Source organism: Poecile atricapillus, chromosome 5, assembly GCF_030490865.1.
Source record: "Poecile atricapillus isolate bPoeAtr1 chromosome 5, bPoeAtr1.hap1, whole genome shotgun sequence".
Taxonomy (NCBI): Eukaryota; Metazoa; Chordata; class Aves; order Passeriformes; family Paridae; genus Poecile; species Poecile atricapillus.
The window spans coordinates 19,454,957-19,471,854 of NC_081253.1; the positions used below are offsets into that span (position 1 = coordinate 19,454,957).

Sequence of the window (16,898 nt, forward strand, 5' to 3'; positions counted from 1 at the left end):
AAATGCCCTGCAACTCAGAAGGGAAACCACTAAAATGGCTATGGACAAGCTTTCATGGCCTTCTGACCAAGTTTTTTTCTAGATTCAGGAGCCTCATTATTTAAGGTTATATACTCAGAGTGTTCAGCTGTCACTAAGGAAATGTGCTATTTCATGCATTCCACATGGAGTTGTACAGTGCTTGCTTCTGAATATGGGAAAAAACCCCTGGATACACCTGACATCCGTGAGAGTTTTGTCATTGATTTGGAAAGGTCTATGGTTTTAATGAACTTATTCAAGGGAATACAAAATTTGTCTTGCATCATTGTACATGCAGTGCTCTGAAACACTCCTTTGGTTTTTCTATTCAAGGGTGAACCAGGGTTCCCTGGTCTTAGAGGTCCTGAAGGTGCTCCAGGGATTGGAATACAGGGGGAAAAGGTGAGGATTTCTTACTGAAGGTGTCATTGAAAATTGTAATGTCCAGGAATAGGGTTGTCAAAGACTTCTCTTTTTTTCGTCTAATGTAAGTAACAAAAAAAAATATTATTCTGGACTCATAGTTGTTTCATTTTCTTGTAATTATTACTGCCTAGTAGTATGCTTGAGCAGCAGATTATCTTTAGAACTTTACCCTATTCTAAACTTTTCTGGTCAATCAGACAGGGCATTGTGATCAATTGATTTGCCCTATTTGCCTTCAAATTAAAAACAAGTACTAGCAAGCGAATTATATTTTCCTGTTTTGATTATTTTTCTTCCTTTAAGATTCCTTTTGTCTTTTATTTTTCTCACAGTATTCTGTGGTAAACTGGTTTATTTAATTTCAGATGAAATCTATGTCATTTTAATTGTACAAATACAAAACAGGACAATTACTGAGCAGAATTAACTCACTTTACAATGAAGGCAATAGGAAGAGCTCATGTGCACCACCTACAAATAGAAGTTTGCTATCTTTCACTGACATTTACAATAGATTTCAGTTAACACATTCTTAAATTAGTTGGCATTTGTGACATATATTTTCCATTTTTGTAGGGAGATCAAGGACAGAGAGGAATACGTGGATTAACAGGACCAACAGGAGTGCCTGGACCTGTTGGAGCTAAAGTGAGTTTATTACTATGTTAAATGTGTAGTCTCCCAAAGCTGTACGTTGTTCCAGATTTCAGAAACAACTGTTCCAGAATGAACTAATTTCATAAAATATAATTTCAGAAAAGTTCAGCAAAGGCTTCTCTTAACAAGAATCACCATGATCCCTATCAACATCTAGTAGTATTTTTTTAAAAACCTTTGCATTTACCATATTGCTTCCCTGTTGGTTTGGAAAAAATAAAAGTATATACTGATATTTTTATACTGAAATATTTGAGAAGATAGTATGGTGTATGGCATACAAATACATGTCAGGACTTTATTAGACCTTACACTGACTAATGGCTGATATTCTTTTATGGATTTGTAGTTTCTGTTAAAATACTCAGTACTTACTGAAGGTGAGAGAAGAGCTACTCCAGGTTTCTCCTCCAGTTTCTTGTTCTTTTGCTATTTTTACACACAAGAGTATTTCCACAAAAATAAATGAGAAAGAGGTAAAAAAGTACACTGTAAGAAACATTTTTAAAAATCTACTCTAACAGAAATGTATCTATGTTTTCAGTATACCTACACAGATAGGGCAGTGCTGTAGGGCATAGCACTGTATGTGGTGGACCAAGTATTGAATACACTAAGAAAGGGACTTCTAAAAACATGTTTGTTCAGTGAGTGAGAAGAATCTCCTTTTCATGGAGAAAACAGAACACGGTTGTTATCAGTTCTCCAAATAGTCAGACCGATCTCTGCATACAATAGCGTATTAGAAGTACTAACAAAATTTTAATGGAATTAAATGTAAATTGTTGCATAAGTGTTTTCTCTATGCGATGGTCATGCTCACTTGCAGAAAAATCAATTGTTTTTCTCTCCTCCTCTACAGGGGGAGCCTGGTACACCAGGACGTCTTGGAATGCCAGGCCCTCCTGGAAGATCTGTGCCTGGACCAAAGGTACCATCCACATTCCATCTCCAAGTGCTTAGAAACCCAGTGTGAAAATTGAAGTGGGCTATGTTAATATTTGTGTAAACAATTCCAGCCTTATGAGGTCAACTAAAACTTCTTCTTTCCTATGAACAGAGTTGTGGCTTGTATCCAGTCTAGCTACCACTGTGCCCTGGTATTAATTATATGGCATCTTGAAATGTGGCCTACCTTTGTTCATTTCTTTATTTTGAATAACCTTGGATAGCAAAACACTTCTGTTTATTCTTTGTATTTTTGTTCTATTTATTCTTTCATTTTTATTTATGCTTTTGGTGTTTAATGTTTGCAGTAGCAACAAATAAAATTAGCTGTTATGTTCATTATATATGAATTTGTATAAAAGAAACCCATAGCCTGTGGTGTTTAATAAGATATGTAACTAGAGAATTTATTTTCTTCATTGCAGGGTGAAATTGGGTTACCTGGTCTTCCTGGACCAATTGGAGAACCAGGTTTTGGGCTTCCTGGGGCAAAGGTAGCTCCTAAATTGTTAAACTAATTTCTGATACAACTGTAAAATAAGGCAGGAGGATTTCAGTGAAGCGACAACAAATCTAGGATGGCCACAGTGTTCCACTGAAATGTTCCACAGTTCTTAACATGTGGCAGAGTATACTTTGGCAGAGTATAAAGATTTGCAGAACTGGAAAACCATGGATGGTCAATCCTCCAGAGTCTGTGAACTGTCGGCTTTCAGATGGCAGAGAACCAGGAGAAGAATGATTGTTTCTAACTGATGAGGAGTGAATTCAGAGGGAACACACGATTAACCCTGCTTACAACAGCCTTACATATTAATTAACATGTAGTTAATTTTTCTCAGCCATGCTCCTTTGCGTCATTCATAACTTTGACACAGGGTAATAGAGTAAGAACATGAATATGTAGCTAATCTCTAATGGCTTTCATCTATCACTTTTCTAGTACTGCCTCAGTGGTACCTAGATTCAACTTCCATAAGCCACACTTCATTCCAGGAAAGATTTTGCCTGCAGACAAAGAAACTCAGGACATACAAACCTGCGTTTCTCCAAATATATTGGATCCTGCCTGCCCCCCCCACCTGTTTTTTATTAGTGAGTTTGACTGTACTTTTGAATACATCCCTAATCCCTTGTTCTTTGAGTGAACTGAACAGAGTAACAGAAGTATGAGAAACATGACAATCTCTATCCCTTTTTGATCAGTCAGTGGCTTTCAAGATTTTTACATGTATTTTCATCAGGAGAAGCTTATGCTGATGGAATCACATCATTTTCTGGTATAGTCCAGTCAATTCAGAGAACTTCATGTTGTCTTCATTTCTGAGGGATCTAACAGGGATTAATCAACTGGAAGCATACCCTTTGCTCAGAGTCACAAGTCTCTCTCCCTCAGTCTTGAGCCCCCCCAAAACTCTTTCAATTGGACAATACTGCATGTTTCTGTGACTGCAATCTTCACTTCTTGCTGTCTCTGCCAGCATTAGTGGTTCTGCTTTTGCTTAGCTCTTAGACACACAATCATACAAGGTAAAGCCCTACAGGGTAGAGTGTTTTACAGTCTAATTTTTTAAAATTATTTTTGCATGGGTCTTTTCTTGCCACTGTTTTAAATGCCCATATTTTGGGTAGCTACAGGAACAAATGCAATCTTGATTATCCATTCTATTGCAACTGCGCAACTCACTGCACCCCCCAGTGTGGCTGGAAGGGTTAGGGTCCTCTGAGTTTTCTTGGTAAATCTGTTCCTGAGATACTCCAGCTGTCTGATCCATGAAAGGGGTTTAGTTGTACATTTCCCATAGGAAGATCCAGTTACACTCAAAAGGTTTAATGAGGTTCCAGAGCATCATAGGAAAATAGAGTCTAGAACAAATGACGATAAATATATGGGGAATACAACTAAAGTAGTTACTTCTTATATGCAGGCCACAAATGACAACAGAGCTGTTGAAAAATACTAAAATTAGTGAAAGGTCCTGTAAATCATGAGGACTATTAAATGTCACTGGCTTAGTCTAGGATTAAATAAACCTAAAATAATAATTCACATAGTAAAATACATGAGCCGATAAACAGAGAGAGAAAATCAAATTACAGTGTATTTGCCAAATAAGTTTAACTTTCATGGATAATTTCCTGCTAGCAATTGTCTTGGCATTCACTTAGCTGTTTTTCCTGCCTTCATCAGGGTGACCAAGGCCTTCCAGGACCCCCTGGACCCTTTGGACAAAAAGGAGATGGTTATCCTGGCCCACCTGTAAGTTTATAGATTTTTATTTTATGTGAATTGGGAAAAAATAAGTGCTACACCTAAGGGACTATCCTCCACGTGTGACATGCTAGGAAAGATTTGCTGGTCTAAAAGCCTAAAAAGCCTAAAACTCCTCAACTGTGGAAATGCACTTCAGCACAGAAGAAAATGAAATCTCCCTCTGAAATAGCGCAAGATCATCCCTGTCCTCCATTTCTCTTGATTACACACTGTAACATATTCCAAGTGGGTTCTTTCATCCAAAGCATGACTGATGTTTCAATAGTTCCCTCAAAATCTTCATGTAGGGTCTCGTCTTCTGCCCAACCATACAGAATTTATTCTCAAACAGGAAAATACAATCTAACTAAGCAGCCAGGCCCATATACATCCCAGAACCACTAAAAAAGCAACTGGTATGCAAAGAGCCAGAACTACTCTTTACAGAGGCCTTTATTGGTAGATATAATTAATCCCTACAAAAAGGATGCAAAGAGAAAAGGCTCCTTCCTCTCCCTTTCCTGCACATATGTGTGACACGGCCTCACATATGCAGTCTGCTCATGAGCGTGCTGCACCACCCCTGGTGCAGCAAGGAAGTCTCAGAAAGTCTCGCTGGCTACAGTCAGGGAGTTTGGATCACACGTACTTGCATTTGCCTGTGCTAAAACAGCAAAAGTGCTTGCATTTGCCACAGTGAGGAACAAAAATAACAAATATCAACATGGAAATTGTAAACTGATTTATAATACTTTCTGATATTTTTGTGGAACCTGATGAAGAACTGCTTCTGCAACTGCCTCTCCAGATTAGACTCCTCTACCTTCAAACACATTCAAGCCCCTGCATGACATGCAACACACATGCAAATGATCCTGACACTACTGCTTGCATATCAGAGTAAAGTTTAACCACCTGTAGGTCACAGTGATCCCATTAAGAGACAATATAGTCAAGACACTACCATGTAGATAATAATGAATGCACAAAGTCAATGTAGCTGTAAATTAAATTTATATTCTGTCTGTGCACACAATTTCAGGGATTGCCAGGCCTCCCTGGGATTCCTGGTGAACAAGGTCCAGATGGAGTTGGACTACCAGGACCTAAGGTACAGACTTTAACTTCTAGAAAAGCAAATGCTTGTATATAGTCCATCTCATAGAGATCCAATTCCTACTTATAGATCAGAGTCAGAATACCTATTTAACCCAGCTTTAACTTTCTTCTCAGTATATAAAAGGTAGACCTTTTTTGGTTTAGGTTTGCTGGGGTTTATTTGGTTTGGGGAATCTAGAGTCCATTTTATATTATGGGAATTGTAATTCCTGTGTAACTGTGCATAATTGACTTGAATATGTTTAGAATACTAGCCACTGTTTATCCCAAATAACCTTCTTGCCCTGCCAGCACTATAGTTGGGTTAGCATTGTTTGGACTTGCACAGTGCAGTTCAGTAGTTCTCTTTGTCCCATTTGGGTATAACAGATGCTCGGAATTTTAGAGATAAATTAAACTTTGGTATTCACTACTTATTTCTTAAAGTATTGGCTTTCAGGGTGATCCTGGCAGTAGAGGACCAGTTGGCCCCCCTGGACCCCCAGGAAAAGGCCTGCCAGGACCAAAAGTAAGAGATTTAAACAATTATGTCTCTCTTTGTCTAATTTCTAAATCAGGAGGAAAAAGTATACTATACAAATATGTGATTATGCATAGACATCTACATGTTTTCTGTCTTCAGAAAACTGGAAACAACTAATCTAACAAATAATCTTTATTTGGTAGAAAATCAAAAATATTTCTGCTGACTAGCCATAAACCATAACCTCCTTGTGGTTGCATATAATAAATTATAAGGTGATAATCTTGCAGTGAAGATCAGTGAAAAACATTAGCTCCTGCAGTCAATAGCTGCAACTGAATGGAAAACACTTCTTCAGACCCAGCATTGGTCAGAATTAAGGGCTGGGCAAGCACTTAGTATTTCTTGCCTATACTATTGTTACAGCCATAGGCACTACTGTTGAGTTCTTCTGGGATTAATTCCTCTTTTTTACTGTATAAATCAAACAATCATCTAATAACCAGTATGAGGATCATATGATGATGAGTATGACCCTGCAAAAAGGATTATTTTTTGTAATTATTTTGAAACCATGACAAAGGCCCAAAAATAACTGTAACTATAAAAAGCAATTTTCACTCTGAAACCTCCCAAACTGGAAACTCTCATGCTCGTTACAGCTGTCTTAAAAATCTACTGAATACAAAAGAACTGGTTTGAATGTAAATATAAAGGAACTCAACAATGCCAAATGCAAAGGTTATGCAACATGAGTTACCTGCACACTGTGGCTCATTGGTCCCTGAGATTCAGTTCCCATTGGCAGGAAGGTGGGGTCCAGAGAAAAGCAGTGGTGAAGCACCTCCTCAGGCAGTACTAGTCCCGAGGAATGGCATGAGCATGGGATCCTTACAAATGAGGACACTGAGTTTGATGCAGAGATACTAGAACAGCAGTATGGACATAAAATTACTATGTATTATGTGGATTCTGATTGCTTCCCATGAGTAACATGGAATGGGAACATTTTATCTAGGGTTCTATTGAAAACTAGCTTTTAAATTAGCAACAAGTGTTTATTTGCAATGCCACATTAGTATGTATACATATAGGCTTTACTGTGTAATGGTGGTAAAAGATAAAAAAACAGTAATAAAGTAATAAAAACCAGTAATAATTCTTCTTTTAAATTTTAATTCAGTCCCCAATGTCCCACAAATACAATCCATCCTTCAATGCAGCATATATCTCTACCAGCAAGGAGATTCATGTTCACTAAGTATTAAGCCAAGTGACTCCTTTGAAGTATAAACTATATTATTAAAATCTAATAAAGGCCAAAAAGACTCCTCAGCTAGAGCAATCTTATTCCCACTACTTATAAAAACACATCTTTGGTAGAGGAAGAACAAGAAATTACACAGTGGTATAACAATTTATTGGGTATTTTTATTATGAACATTCTCTAGGGAACCATAGGACGCCCAGGGCCACCTGGCTCTATGGGACCTCCTGGTGAAGGTGTTCAAGGAACTAAGGTAAAAACACTCAGTGTCTTCAATATTTCACCTGTGTTGAGTGGTCAATCTGACCATCACAGTGTTAAGGAGATTTCACATTGTTTCTTATATGAAGAGAGCCTCAGGCTAGAAAATGAGAAGGATAATGTGAGCAGCTGCAAAGTATGTTCTGTCTACCACTGCAAACTAGCCCAAGCATGTGTGTGTTGAGAAAGGAAGAATGAACTTTTATCAGTTAAAGATACCTTTACAAAATTGAAAATACCACTCCCTCAACTCTCATGGCTGCAGAAACAGTCTGAATTAGTTATGTGTACTACCACTCTATTTAGTAGAGAAAAAACCTCCCTCCTGAATCTGTGTGTACTATTAATTTTTCTTCATAATATGCACTTTTATCCAAAGCATTAGTCAGATGAGACAGACTCAAAAGATAGAGGTAAGAAAGGCAGAATGAGAAGGAATAAAATGTGATGTAAAGAGGGAAAAAAATTAAATTACAATCAAATTAAAATTAAATAATGATCATGTGGGTTTTCATTATTGTATTCTTTATACAGAAGACGTATTTGAGAAATATAAGTTAGCCACTAAATTGTCTCAAGTGCCTCAAGATGCTTGTTAAAATGCAGTTTGAAAAGTTTCTCTTTGAACATTTTAAATTACTGTGTGATGATGATTACAAAGGGTTAATACCACTACCTGGATTATCATTAGGGGGAACAAGGTATTCAAGGAATGCCAGGACCACGAGGCCCCCCTGGAGATGGGCTTCTGGGAGAGAAGGTACGATATCTCAATCAGAGATAATAGTGAGATAATGCTCTAGATGGAAGCCAACACACTCAAAATGCCCTTTTTACAGTCAGTTCTCATTGAAGGCATGTGAATTCCATGTAAAGGGAGCCCCAGACACTAGAAGATTATACTATTATTAGAAGTTTTATTGTTATTAGAAGTTATATTATTATTTTTTTATTAAAATAAATATTGGATTTAATATCACTGTCTTTCACCTACCTGCTATGCAAAATTTTGGGACTACATCAGTGTTAAGAAAAAGAGAATGGTAGGTTGGAATCAGTTTTTAGTTGTGATCACAATGGCTCTAAAAGGCTGCAAAAAATCCCATAGTCTACTAAAAATGAAACCAAGAAGCACGAATACATCTGTTTGCTACACCAAACACCTTTTCTGGGCCAAAAGGTTTCTAAGAGTGATAGTCCCATTATTCATTCCAATGACACCCTTGGATTTCTTTTCTATTTCCCTAGTGTTATCTTATTTTTCTAAGGCACAGATAATAATTTTCATCATGCAATATCACATTAAACCTCAGTCTGAATGTAGTTGTTTGAGATACTTCATTGTTCAAATCACTTCAGGTATGTTTTCCCATAAAAATGCTTAGCCAATACTACAAGTTATTAACAAAGTTCACAAAGTATCAATTTATTTAAATGATCTCTAACAAAGATTTCTAACTCATGTCACAAGTGTAATGTGTATTCAACAAAGGCTACTAGAGAGAAATTTGAAAAGTGTAACAAAAACTGACTTACACCTTTCTGTCTGCTTACCACCATGGTTTTAAAGGGAGATCGAGGAGCTACAGGTGACAAGGGGAAAAAAGGAGAAAAAGGTGATGTGGGTGACCCTGGTTTATCTGGAGAACCTGTGAGTAACTCAGGTTTATTACAGATGCTTTCTTTAACCACTCAAAAACAAAGCTGGATTGTGCGTTCTTCTTGCTATTTAATTACATATAATCCATATAACCTGAAACACTTAAGAAACCGAAAATATTAAAGAATTTTTAAAGCACAGACATTTACTTGATTAATACCCCACTTGCCACATGGATGTTTCTTCCATAAGGCAGTTGTCCTGGTTTAACCCCAACCAGCAACTAAATACTTCACAGCCACTTGATTATCTATCCCACAGGACTGGTATGATGGGGAGGAAAATCAGAAAAAAAAGGAAAAAAACCCTAAACAAGCAGAAGACTCACAGGTGGATATAAACCAGTCTAATAATTGAACCAAGGATAATCACAGTCATAAAAAAGCCAGGTGATGCCCAATAAGATTGCTCAGCACCTGCTGATGGATGCCCAGCCCATCCCCGAGCAGTTATCAGCCCCTCCCAGCCGACTCCCCCAGTTTCTGTCCCGAGTGTGCCCTCCCCTGCTGTGGGATATCCCTTTGGCCTGTCCGGGTCAGCTGTCCCCAGCTCCTCGTGCAGCCTCTCACCGACAGAGCATGGGAAACTGAAAAGTCCTTGACTATGGGTAAGCACCACTTAGCAACAACCAAAACAACAGTGTGTTGTCAACATGATTCTCATAGTAAATCCAAAACACAGCACTGAAACAGCTGCTAAGAAAGAAATTAACTCTATCCCAGCCAAAACCAGGAAAGCAGTGAAAGACAACTGACAATCAGTGATCCAGTGGGAGACTTGAGGTCATCCAATTCCCACAAACCACCTTAGGGGGTTGCAGGTACTACATGCATAAGGCAGTGCATGTGCATCAGAAGCACACTTTTTCTAGTTTAACTTCCTATTGGTCAAATATTATTCTAATAATGAGATTGATGAAGTCGTATTCTGAATTAGAATGTTACTATCTAATTGCAACAGCTTAATTAGCACTCACTGTTACAGGGCAAAACCGGACCAAAGGGAGACCAAGGTCTAACAGTAAGCAAATTCCATTATTTAAATCCCATTACAACAAGATATAAACAACATTATCAAATGAAATGTAGCCTTTTAATTTTTTTGGAAAGAGCTTTCAGATTTGAAGCTGTCTCAGCTGTCTCAATATATATATTATAATTATATATATATATATATAATATAGAAAAAAAACAACTCAAAAGATTTCTGATTTTTTCTCATCTACTTTATGCTGAAATAGAATTAAAAGTTCCTGGTGACTTTAGGTATTTTTCTGCTAGATGTTCTTTTATAGCTAGTGTTAGATCACCCAGGTGTGTACTTGATGCAGGATGCATCAAGTATTTAAGTATTTAAGAGTCTAAAGAGCAAAAGATCTCCAAACTTTTCATGCTTATCATGCTATGAACTTATTTATATTTCTAGTAAGCCTTTACCACAGTTGAGCCAAATTCAGTAAAGTATGTCAGTGAGTATATAAATACTACTATGGTTTATGATGGAAGCTGAGCAGTAGTAGCAAAAGGTTGTATTTGAAAGACTGATTCAATGCCAGATGAGTCCTGTCATGCACTTCAAAAGATACGACAAATAATTGCTCTAATACCGAGAAACACTTTGTTCACATGTCACAGAAGCTATCATTTTTCTGAACAGACAGCTCTGAAGGTAGCAGTTTTGGGGGTTTGTGCTGATGAAGGCTGGGTAATAGAGTGGGCCAGGTACATCAGGGATGACAACTCCAAATTCCATTCTGTATTGGTGCTCTGGCATGTCAGTTCACTACAAGCAATCCTACACTTCCTAAAGTTAGGTCTATTTCTCTGCTCCCAGTACATTTAAAAGGGATGTGATATTATTCAGATGCTAAAATATTTATGCCTTTCAGTTTTAATGAGAAACAATTATTCACAAAACATTCTATAAAATAAGGAGTTAATTGTTTTAGATAGAGACATTAACATGTTTTCAGGTTATTGATTCTTGTATGCATATGAAATAGTTCATTGTAAAATGCGGCACTCGTTCCCAAGGACAAGTTTGGAAATTTAACAGTTAGATTTTTCTAAGTCACTGTAGGACACAAATGTTAATTATAAACAAAATCTTTGTTAGTATCAATATTATACCTCATTTGAAAGAGGCAAATTGTAAAATATTTTTTTTTTCACATCCAGAGAGAAGATATAATTAAATTAATTAAAGAGATATGTGGTAAGGACTCAAGAAATTGTCACATTCAGATCCTATGTTCTTTACATTCTTCTTTTTTCCAAAAGCATGCCAAATCAAGTCATTGTGATCTGGGTTTCTTTTATTTTTATTTTGTAGGTTGCAGTATTAAATGTAAGGAAATTCCTATGGAGCTTGTATTTGTGATTGACAGCTCTGAGAGTGTGGGACCAGAAAATTTTGAGATTATCAAAGACTTTGTAACTGCTTTAGTAGACAGAGTAACTGTAGGCAGAAATGCTACCAGAATTGCCCTTGTGTTATACAGTTTAGAAGTTCGGCTAGAATTTGGTCTCAACAAGTATCCAACCCAACAGGATGTTAAGCGAGCAATTAGAAAAATGCAATACATGGGAGAAGGCACTTACACAGGAACTGCTATCCGCAAAGCAACCCAGGAAGGATTTTCTGGTGCTCGAGCAGGGGTGCGGAAAGTAGCTATTGTGCTAACAGATGGCCAAACTGACAAGAGAGAAGCTGTAAAACTAGATCTTGTTGTTCGAGAGGCTCATGCAGCAAGCATCGAAATGTATGCAATAGGAATCGTAAATACTTCAGATCCAACACAGGATGAGTTTGTGCGTGAGCTAAACCTGATTGCTTCAGACCCAGACAGGGAACACATGTATCTCATTGATGACTTTAACACCCTCTCAGGTGCGTTCATTGAAGTTTTATTCTGCTTCGTATCTGATGCTTCTCAGAAGGGGGCAGGGTGGGGGAGAAGCATAATCTTTGTGGATATGTTTTGATGCTGAAAAGTAATAGGAATCTAGAGATACAAATCCCCTTTGTCTATGGTGTTACATTATGGGGCAACATGCCAATGGGGAAATGTCACCCAGTCTAGAAAAACAGCTGCTTAAACAAGTTTTCTAAGTGCTCATGCACTGAAAATCTGCTGACTGTAATTCAGAATGAAACCCATTGTTGTAAATGCTACTCGTTCACTTCCCCAGGGAAATAACTCGTTTCCACTTGGTTATTCTCATCAGCAAGATAAGCAGTTATTTTCCCATTACCAACTAGTAATTGTTACTAAACTTAGATGAACACCCATATGTGAGTTCATTGTATTTTCTACCATATGGAGGACTTACACAATGGCAAATTTGTGACCAAAAAATCCATACTCCAAAGAGTCTGGAATAATCTTAGATGCGTGTTAACAATCTAAAAGAATTCTGGATTATGTGTATATTACTGACATATGTAAGTAATCCAAATTTTAAAAATACATTGAATTCCTCAGTATGATAAGTTTTCTACTTTTTTTTTTTTTTAAACAGCTCTGGAGTCCAAATTAGTCAATCAATTTTGTGAAGATGAACATGGCACCTTAGTATACAACCATAATGAAAATGGTGCAAGTGGACGATCCTTCCATTCAGTATCTCCAAGTTCTTTACATTACATACTTCAGAAGAACAATGTTAATAGACAATCACTTGCAGCACAGACACTTGGAGTATCTACAGTAGAAAGTCCTCTGAGTCTTGGCCATCTTCCTCAACCATTAGCTCCGGTATGAAAATTCAGCAGGCTTTAGCAAGCAGAAATTTAAAGTATATCTCCTTCTGTGCCACCTAACATAATTTGTATCATTTCCCTTAATTTTCTGCAGGACAGCTACTTTAACTTGGAAAGCTCAGAGCTGATTGTTCTGAGTAAGAGCTCTTATGCTGCCTGCAGGCAATTAACTAATAGCCGTAACTTATTCCTGATACTATTACGAGGATTCCTGTGCTTAATACAGTAATATTTGTGCCACAGTGTAAATCATAACAATATTAAAAAGCAATTACACTGTTATAATTAAATCTAAGAACAATAATTGGACTCAATTGTAGATTATAATTTTAAGTCTTTAAATAGACTTCTGTAAAGCTCAACTAAAAAAGATATTTATCCCACATTTAGATATGACAACTTCCCTGGTAAACCAACCAGGAGAAGTTAAAATTCTGGTTCTTAACACTGAAGTCAGGGTAAATGGAAAGGAAAAACATTAGAAAATCTCTAAGTCATGGAGGGCTTGTTCATTTTGAAACACTTCACTGTATCTGAAAAGAAAAAAATCAAATGCTTATTTCAGACCAACGTACCTCCTGTATTCTATGAAGCCTATGAAGAGGAACAAGATGAAGAAAACCAGCCAACTCTAACAGTGAACACTAGAGGTATTTCTATTGTCATTCATTTCTTCATTTTCATTTTTGACTGATGAAAAATCAGTGTCTCATTCTGCTTATTTTCACCTGCAGCTGTGTTACCATTATTGTCATCTAAACAACCACCATCCAGTAAAATGATGACATCATCTCTTTCAACTGCAGGCCCCACACCAAGACCTGGTGGGTTGTAGATCATAACTAGTTTATCATTTTGTTCTCTCTTCTCCCGGTACTAAATTTTAAATCAGAGTAATTTTGTTCCATTCTCCAAAGATTTTGTGAGTTTGTGATATAGAAGTTTTTTCAGGATTTTATAACAAATCTAGCTTCAGTTCTTGTCTTCCCAAGATTGGGATCCCACCTCTCCACTTAAAGCAAAAGTAAGGTTGTCTATAACCTGGGAGGGAGCTCCTAAGGGGCATCAAAAAGAGAACATAATGCTCACTGAGGGTGGGCACAAGGAGGGGCAATCTACAGAGGTGGGAGGCTTCATTAAAGACAAAGACAGTGATTTGGGAATTGGACAAAAAAAATGTATTTCACTTTCAGAGGAGCAATATGAAAAAACCGTGTTCAGTCATTTTGAGTATAATAATTAGCTGAGTACGTAAAGGGCTGATTCTTTTTATATGAAATGTCCAAATGTATTTTGTTCATCAGTTGGGGGATTTTCAGTTCCAGTAATAGTGCATTATGATAGGAGCAACAGAAGAGAGTGATAGAAACATGTTCCCATGTTTCCTGGGAACAGAACTTATTCAGTCTCTGTAACTAACGTTTTTATTCAAAAAAAGTGACAAGATACCAGTTGCAAAAGACAAAATATTAGTCACAACATTAAACTTCATAGAAAACTGTTTTCTGTTTCATGGTATTATATAAATTAAGTTAAAGTGAGTGAGACCAGATTAGTATGTCACAGTCTTCCATATCTGTAGGAGTTTTAAATTCAAACATTACATAATTACTACCATTTTATTAGATAAGTAGCACAAATATCTTACGAAAGCAAGACAAGATTTTTATATTCTTCTCAGTATTTTTATGTCTCTTCTCCCACACAACAAGGAAAACGTACAGCAGAAGGATGCAGCAGATGCAACTAGTTCACAGCTCTTTGGCTTACAATTTCAGTTTGCTCATGAGACTGGTTGCACATAATCAGATTTCAAAAAAATGTATTTCAAAACTATCATATTCATCTTGTTTGCTCTTTTTGTATGTGGAGCCATAACACTATTATTTCTGGAATTACTAGAATCATGCCAGTAAAGGAACAGTTTATCTGACTACTAAGATGCACTTGTAACTTGGCTTCAATATTTACATCTTTAGTTTTAAAAATGAGTCTTAAACTATTGTATAAGATTAGCAGAAAAAAATAAAACAAAGTAAGAATTTTAAAGCTAAAATCTATGGAATACAATTTACTTTTACAAACTGAATGGTTTCTATTCTTTTTTTTTTTTTTTTTTTATTTCAGAAAGTATTGTGGACCTCCGGTGCAAGCTAAGGCTAGATCAAGGGCCATGCCGTGTTTATACAATCAGATGGTATTACGATCAACAAGCCAATGCTTGTGCTCAGTTTTGGTATGGTGGCTGTGATGGAAATGCAAACCGCTTTGAGTCTGAACTGGAATGTAGACAGGCTTGTGTATTTTTTTCTGGAGGTAGGAATTAGTCTCAACATTAAAAATGGTAAGGTTGAAGCTATTGATTGTTTGGCTTTTTTATCAAGTATCCAGCATGGTATCTAAAATCAAACAAATTAATTTCTAGAATGCTAACATTATGAAGTCATATACCCACTAACTAAAAAAAAATGCATACCTATGCAAGCATACTTTAATGCTTTTAGCATTTATTATATGACATAGAGATGATAACAAAATAGTAGATAACAAAAGTATCAAGAGTACAAAATTTCATTTTTTACTCAGGTATGGTAAGATGAGGGTAGCATTTGCTATAGCAATTGCCCTTCCTTCACCAAGATCTTAAAATACTATCATTGTACAATCACTAACTAGACCTTATTTTAAACTACATATATTGCTTTGGAAACCAATCCTTGGTCATTCTGTAAGTTCTTTTCCCTTTGTTACGGAAATCTGTTATTTGGCATGGATTCTGCAATGAAAACTTCAATTCTTTTAAGTGAAACTATTCTCACAAATAGTATTTTACTATTTAAAGCACAAAATATCAACTACTACTTAATAAAGATAAATACAACAAATGCATCAACTTGTGGCCTATATGCTTTCTGGGTCACAAGACAGTGAGGTGGTTCAGTTACCCATCTTTCCTAAACACATCACAGGTACATTTTGTCCTTTTTTTCAGTAAACTCTCCTCAGTTTTTATGTGCTAGCCAAGATCCATGACAACTAAAGTTAAAACACATCCACAGATTTCTGTGAGTAAATATACCAATAACTGGCATTACCATGTTGGGTTAGTTCATATCTAAAATGGTCCTTCCAAGGTGTTTCTCTTCTGAAAGCCAAATCTAATTTTTAAATGCATTTTAATATTTTCATCTTCTTTTGTTAACTATTTAAACTTATGTTTAAAACATTAAGCACAGCACAGTTTTTTGTCTGCCAATGTGACATTACTTTTTACATTAATATCTGCCTATATAAATTGCATTTCCTGTTATTTAATATACTTAAAAACTTATTTAGAATAAAACATTTCTGGTTTTACTGCCAGGACAGGAAAGAGATAATGGTACCTTTACAGGACTAAAAACTTACCTCACAGCTAAATTACACTCACTGCATCATGCGTTTCTGGTACCTGGATTTCTGCCACAGCCCTTAACAAGGCCAAACATCTCAGATTATGCACTCCTGTATATGAAACTCGTTGATAATTTTTAGTTGGATTTGTGTGGCTTGGTATTGGTTTTTTTTTTGCCCTGAGCAAAGCGTATCAACAAAAAACGGAGCTTGGCCTCGACCGAAACACCCTCCACCCTTTCAGCTCCAGAACGCTCAGCCCCTCTCCTGACAGGGCCAGAGCGAGGACGAGGCACTTCCCGCCCGCTGCTTTATTTCATCCAGCTTGTGTTCATTTCCAGATGTGTGCAATGGCGTCCTCGCCAGCCCAGGGACAAGCTTTAGGGAAAGAACTACCAAAGGGAAAGTTTTTTTCTTATGATTCTTATTCGGAGTATTATTTTTTTAATTTGAAAGTGGGAGGGCAATGCAATTAAAATTTGGATACATGTATCAAGTCATTCCAAATCAAAAATGGCACATCTCAACTATTTTAAAATAAACCCAAAACCACCAAACAAACACGCGGCACCGCAAACCTCCACGGCTCAAGGTTGCGTTACCGACAACGCCAGGGCTTCTCACGTTTTAGGTTTCAGCGCCTCAGCCGAGCCGGGGGGAGGAGCCA

General features: G+C 36.8%; 1 protein-coding gene across 1 annotated transcript in view; it reads left to right on the forward strand.

Annotated features, from left to right (window-relative positions):
• LOC131579597 (collagen alpha-1(XXVIII) chain-like) overlaps positions 1 to 16,615 on the forward strand; it is a 33,258-nt gene extending 16,643 nt beyond the window's left edge. Inside the window, exons 18-34 of the mRNA XM_058839778.1 lie at positions 355 to 423; positions 1,024 to 1,095; positions 1,967 to 2,035; positions 2,478 to 2,546; positions 4,244 to 4,312; positions 5,349 to 5,417; positions 5,865 to 5,933; positions 7,340 to 7,408; positions 8,108 to 8,176; positions 8,987 to 9,067; positions 10,061 to 10,096; positions 11,254 to 11,290; positions 11,408 to 11,965; positions 12,598 to 12,833; positions 13,404 to 13,488; positions 14,966 to 15,154; positions 16,416 to 16,615. Of these exons, the coding sequence (XP_058695761.1) occupies positions 355 to 423; positions 1,024 to 1,095; positions 1,967 to 2,035; positions 2,478 to 2,546; positions 4,244 to 4,312; positions 5,349 to 5,417; positions 5,865 to 5,933; positions 7,340 to 7,408; positions 8,108 to 8,176; positions 8,987 to 9,067; positions 10,061 to 10,096; positions 11,254 to 11,290; positions 11,408 to 11,965; positions 12,598 to 12,833; positions 13,404 to 13,488; positions 14,966 to 15,154; positions 16,416 to 16,615 (2,046 nt within the window). The remainder of the gene's footprint in view (positions 1 to 354; positions 424 to 1,023; positions 1,096 to 1,966; positions 2,036 to 2,477; positions 2,547 to 4,243; positions 4,313 to 5,348; positions 5,418 to 5,864; positions 5,934 to 7,339; positions 7,409 to 8,107; positions 8,177 to 8,986; positions 9,068 to 10,060; positions 10,097 to 11,253; positions 11,291 to 11,407; positions 11,966 to 12,597; positions 12,834 to 13,403; positions 13,489 to 14,965; positions 15,155 to 16,415) is intronic.
• Positions 16,616 to 16,898: the final 283 nt, after the last annotated feature.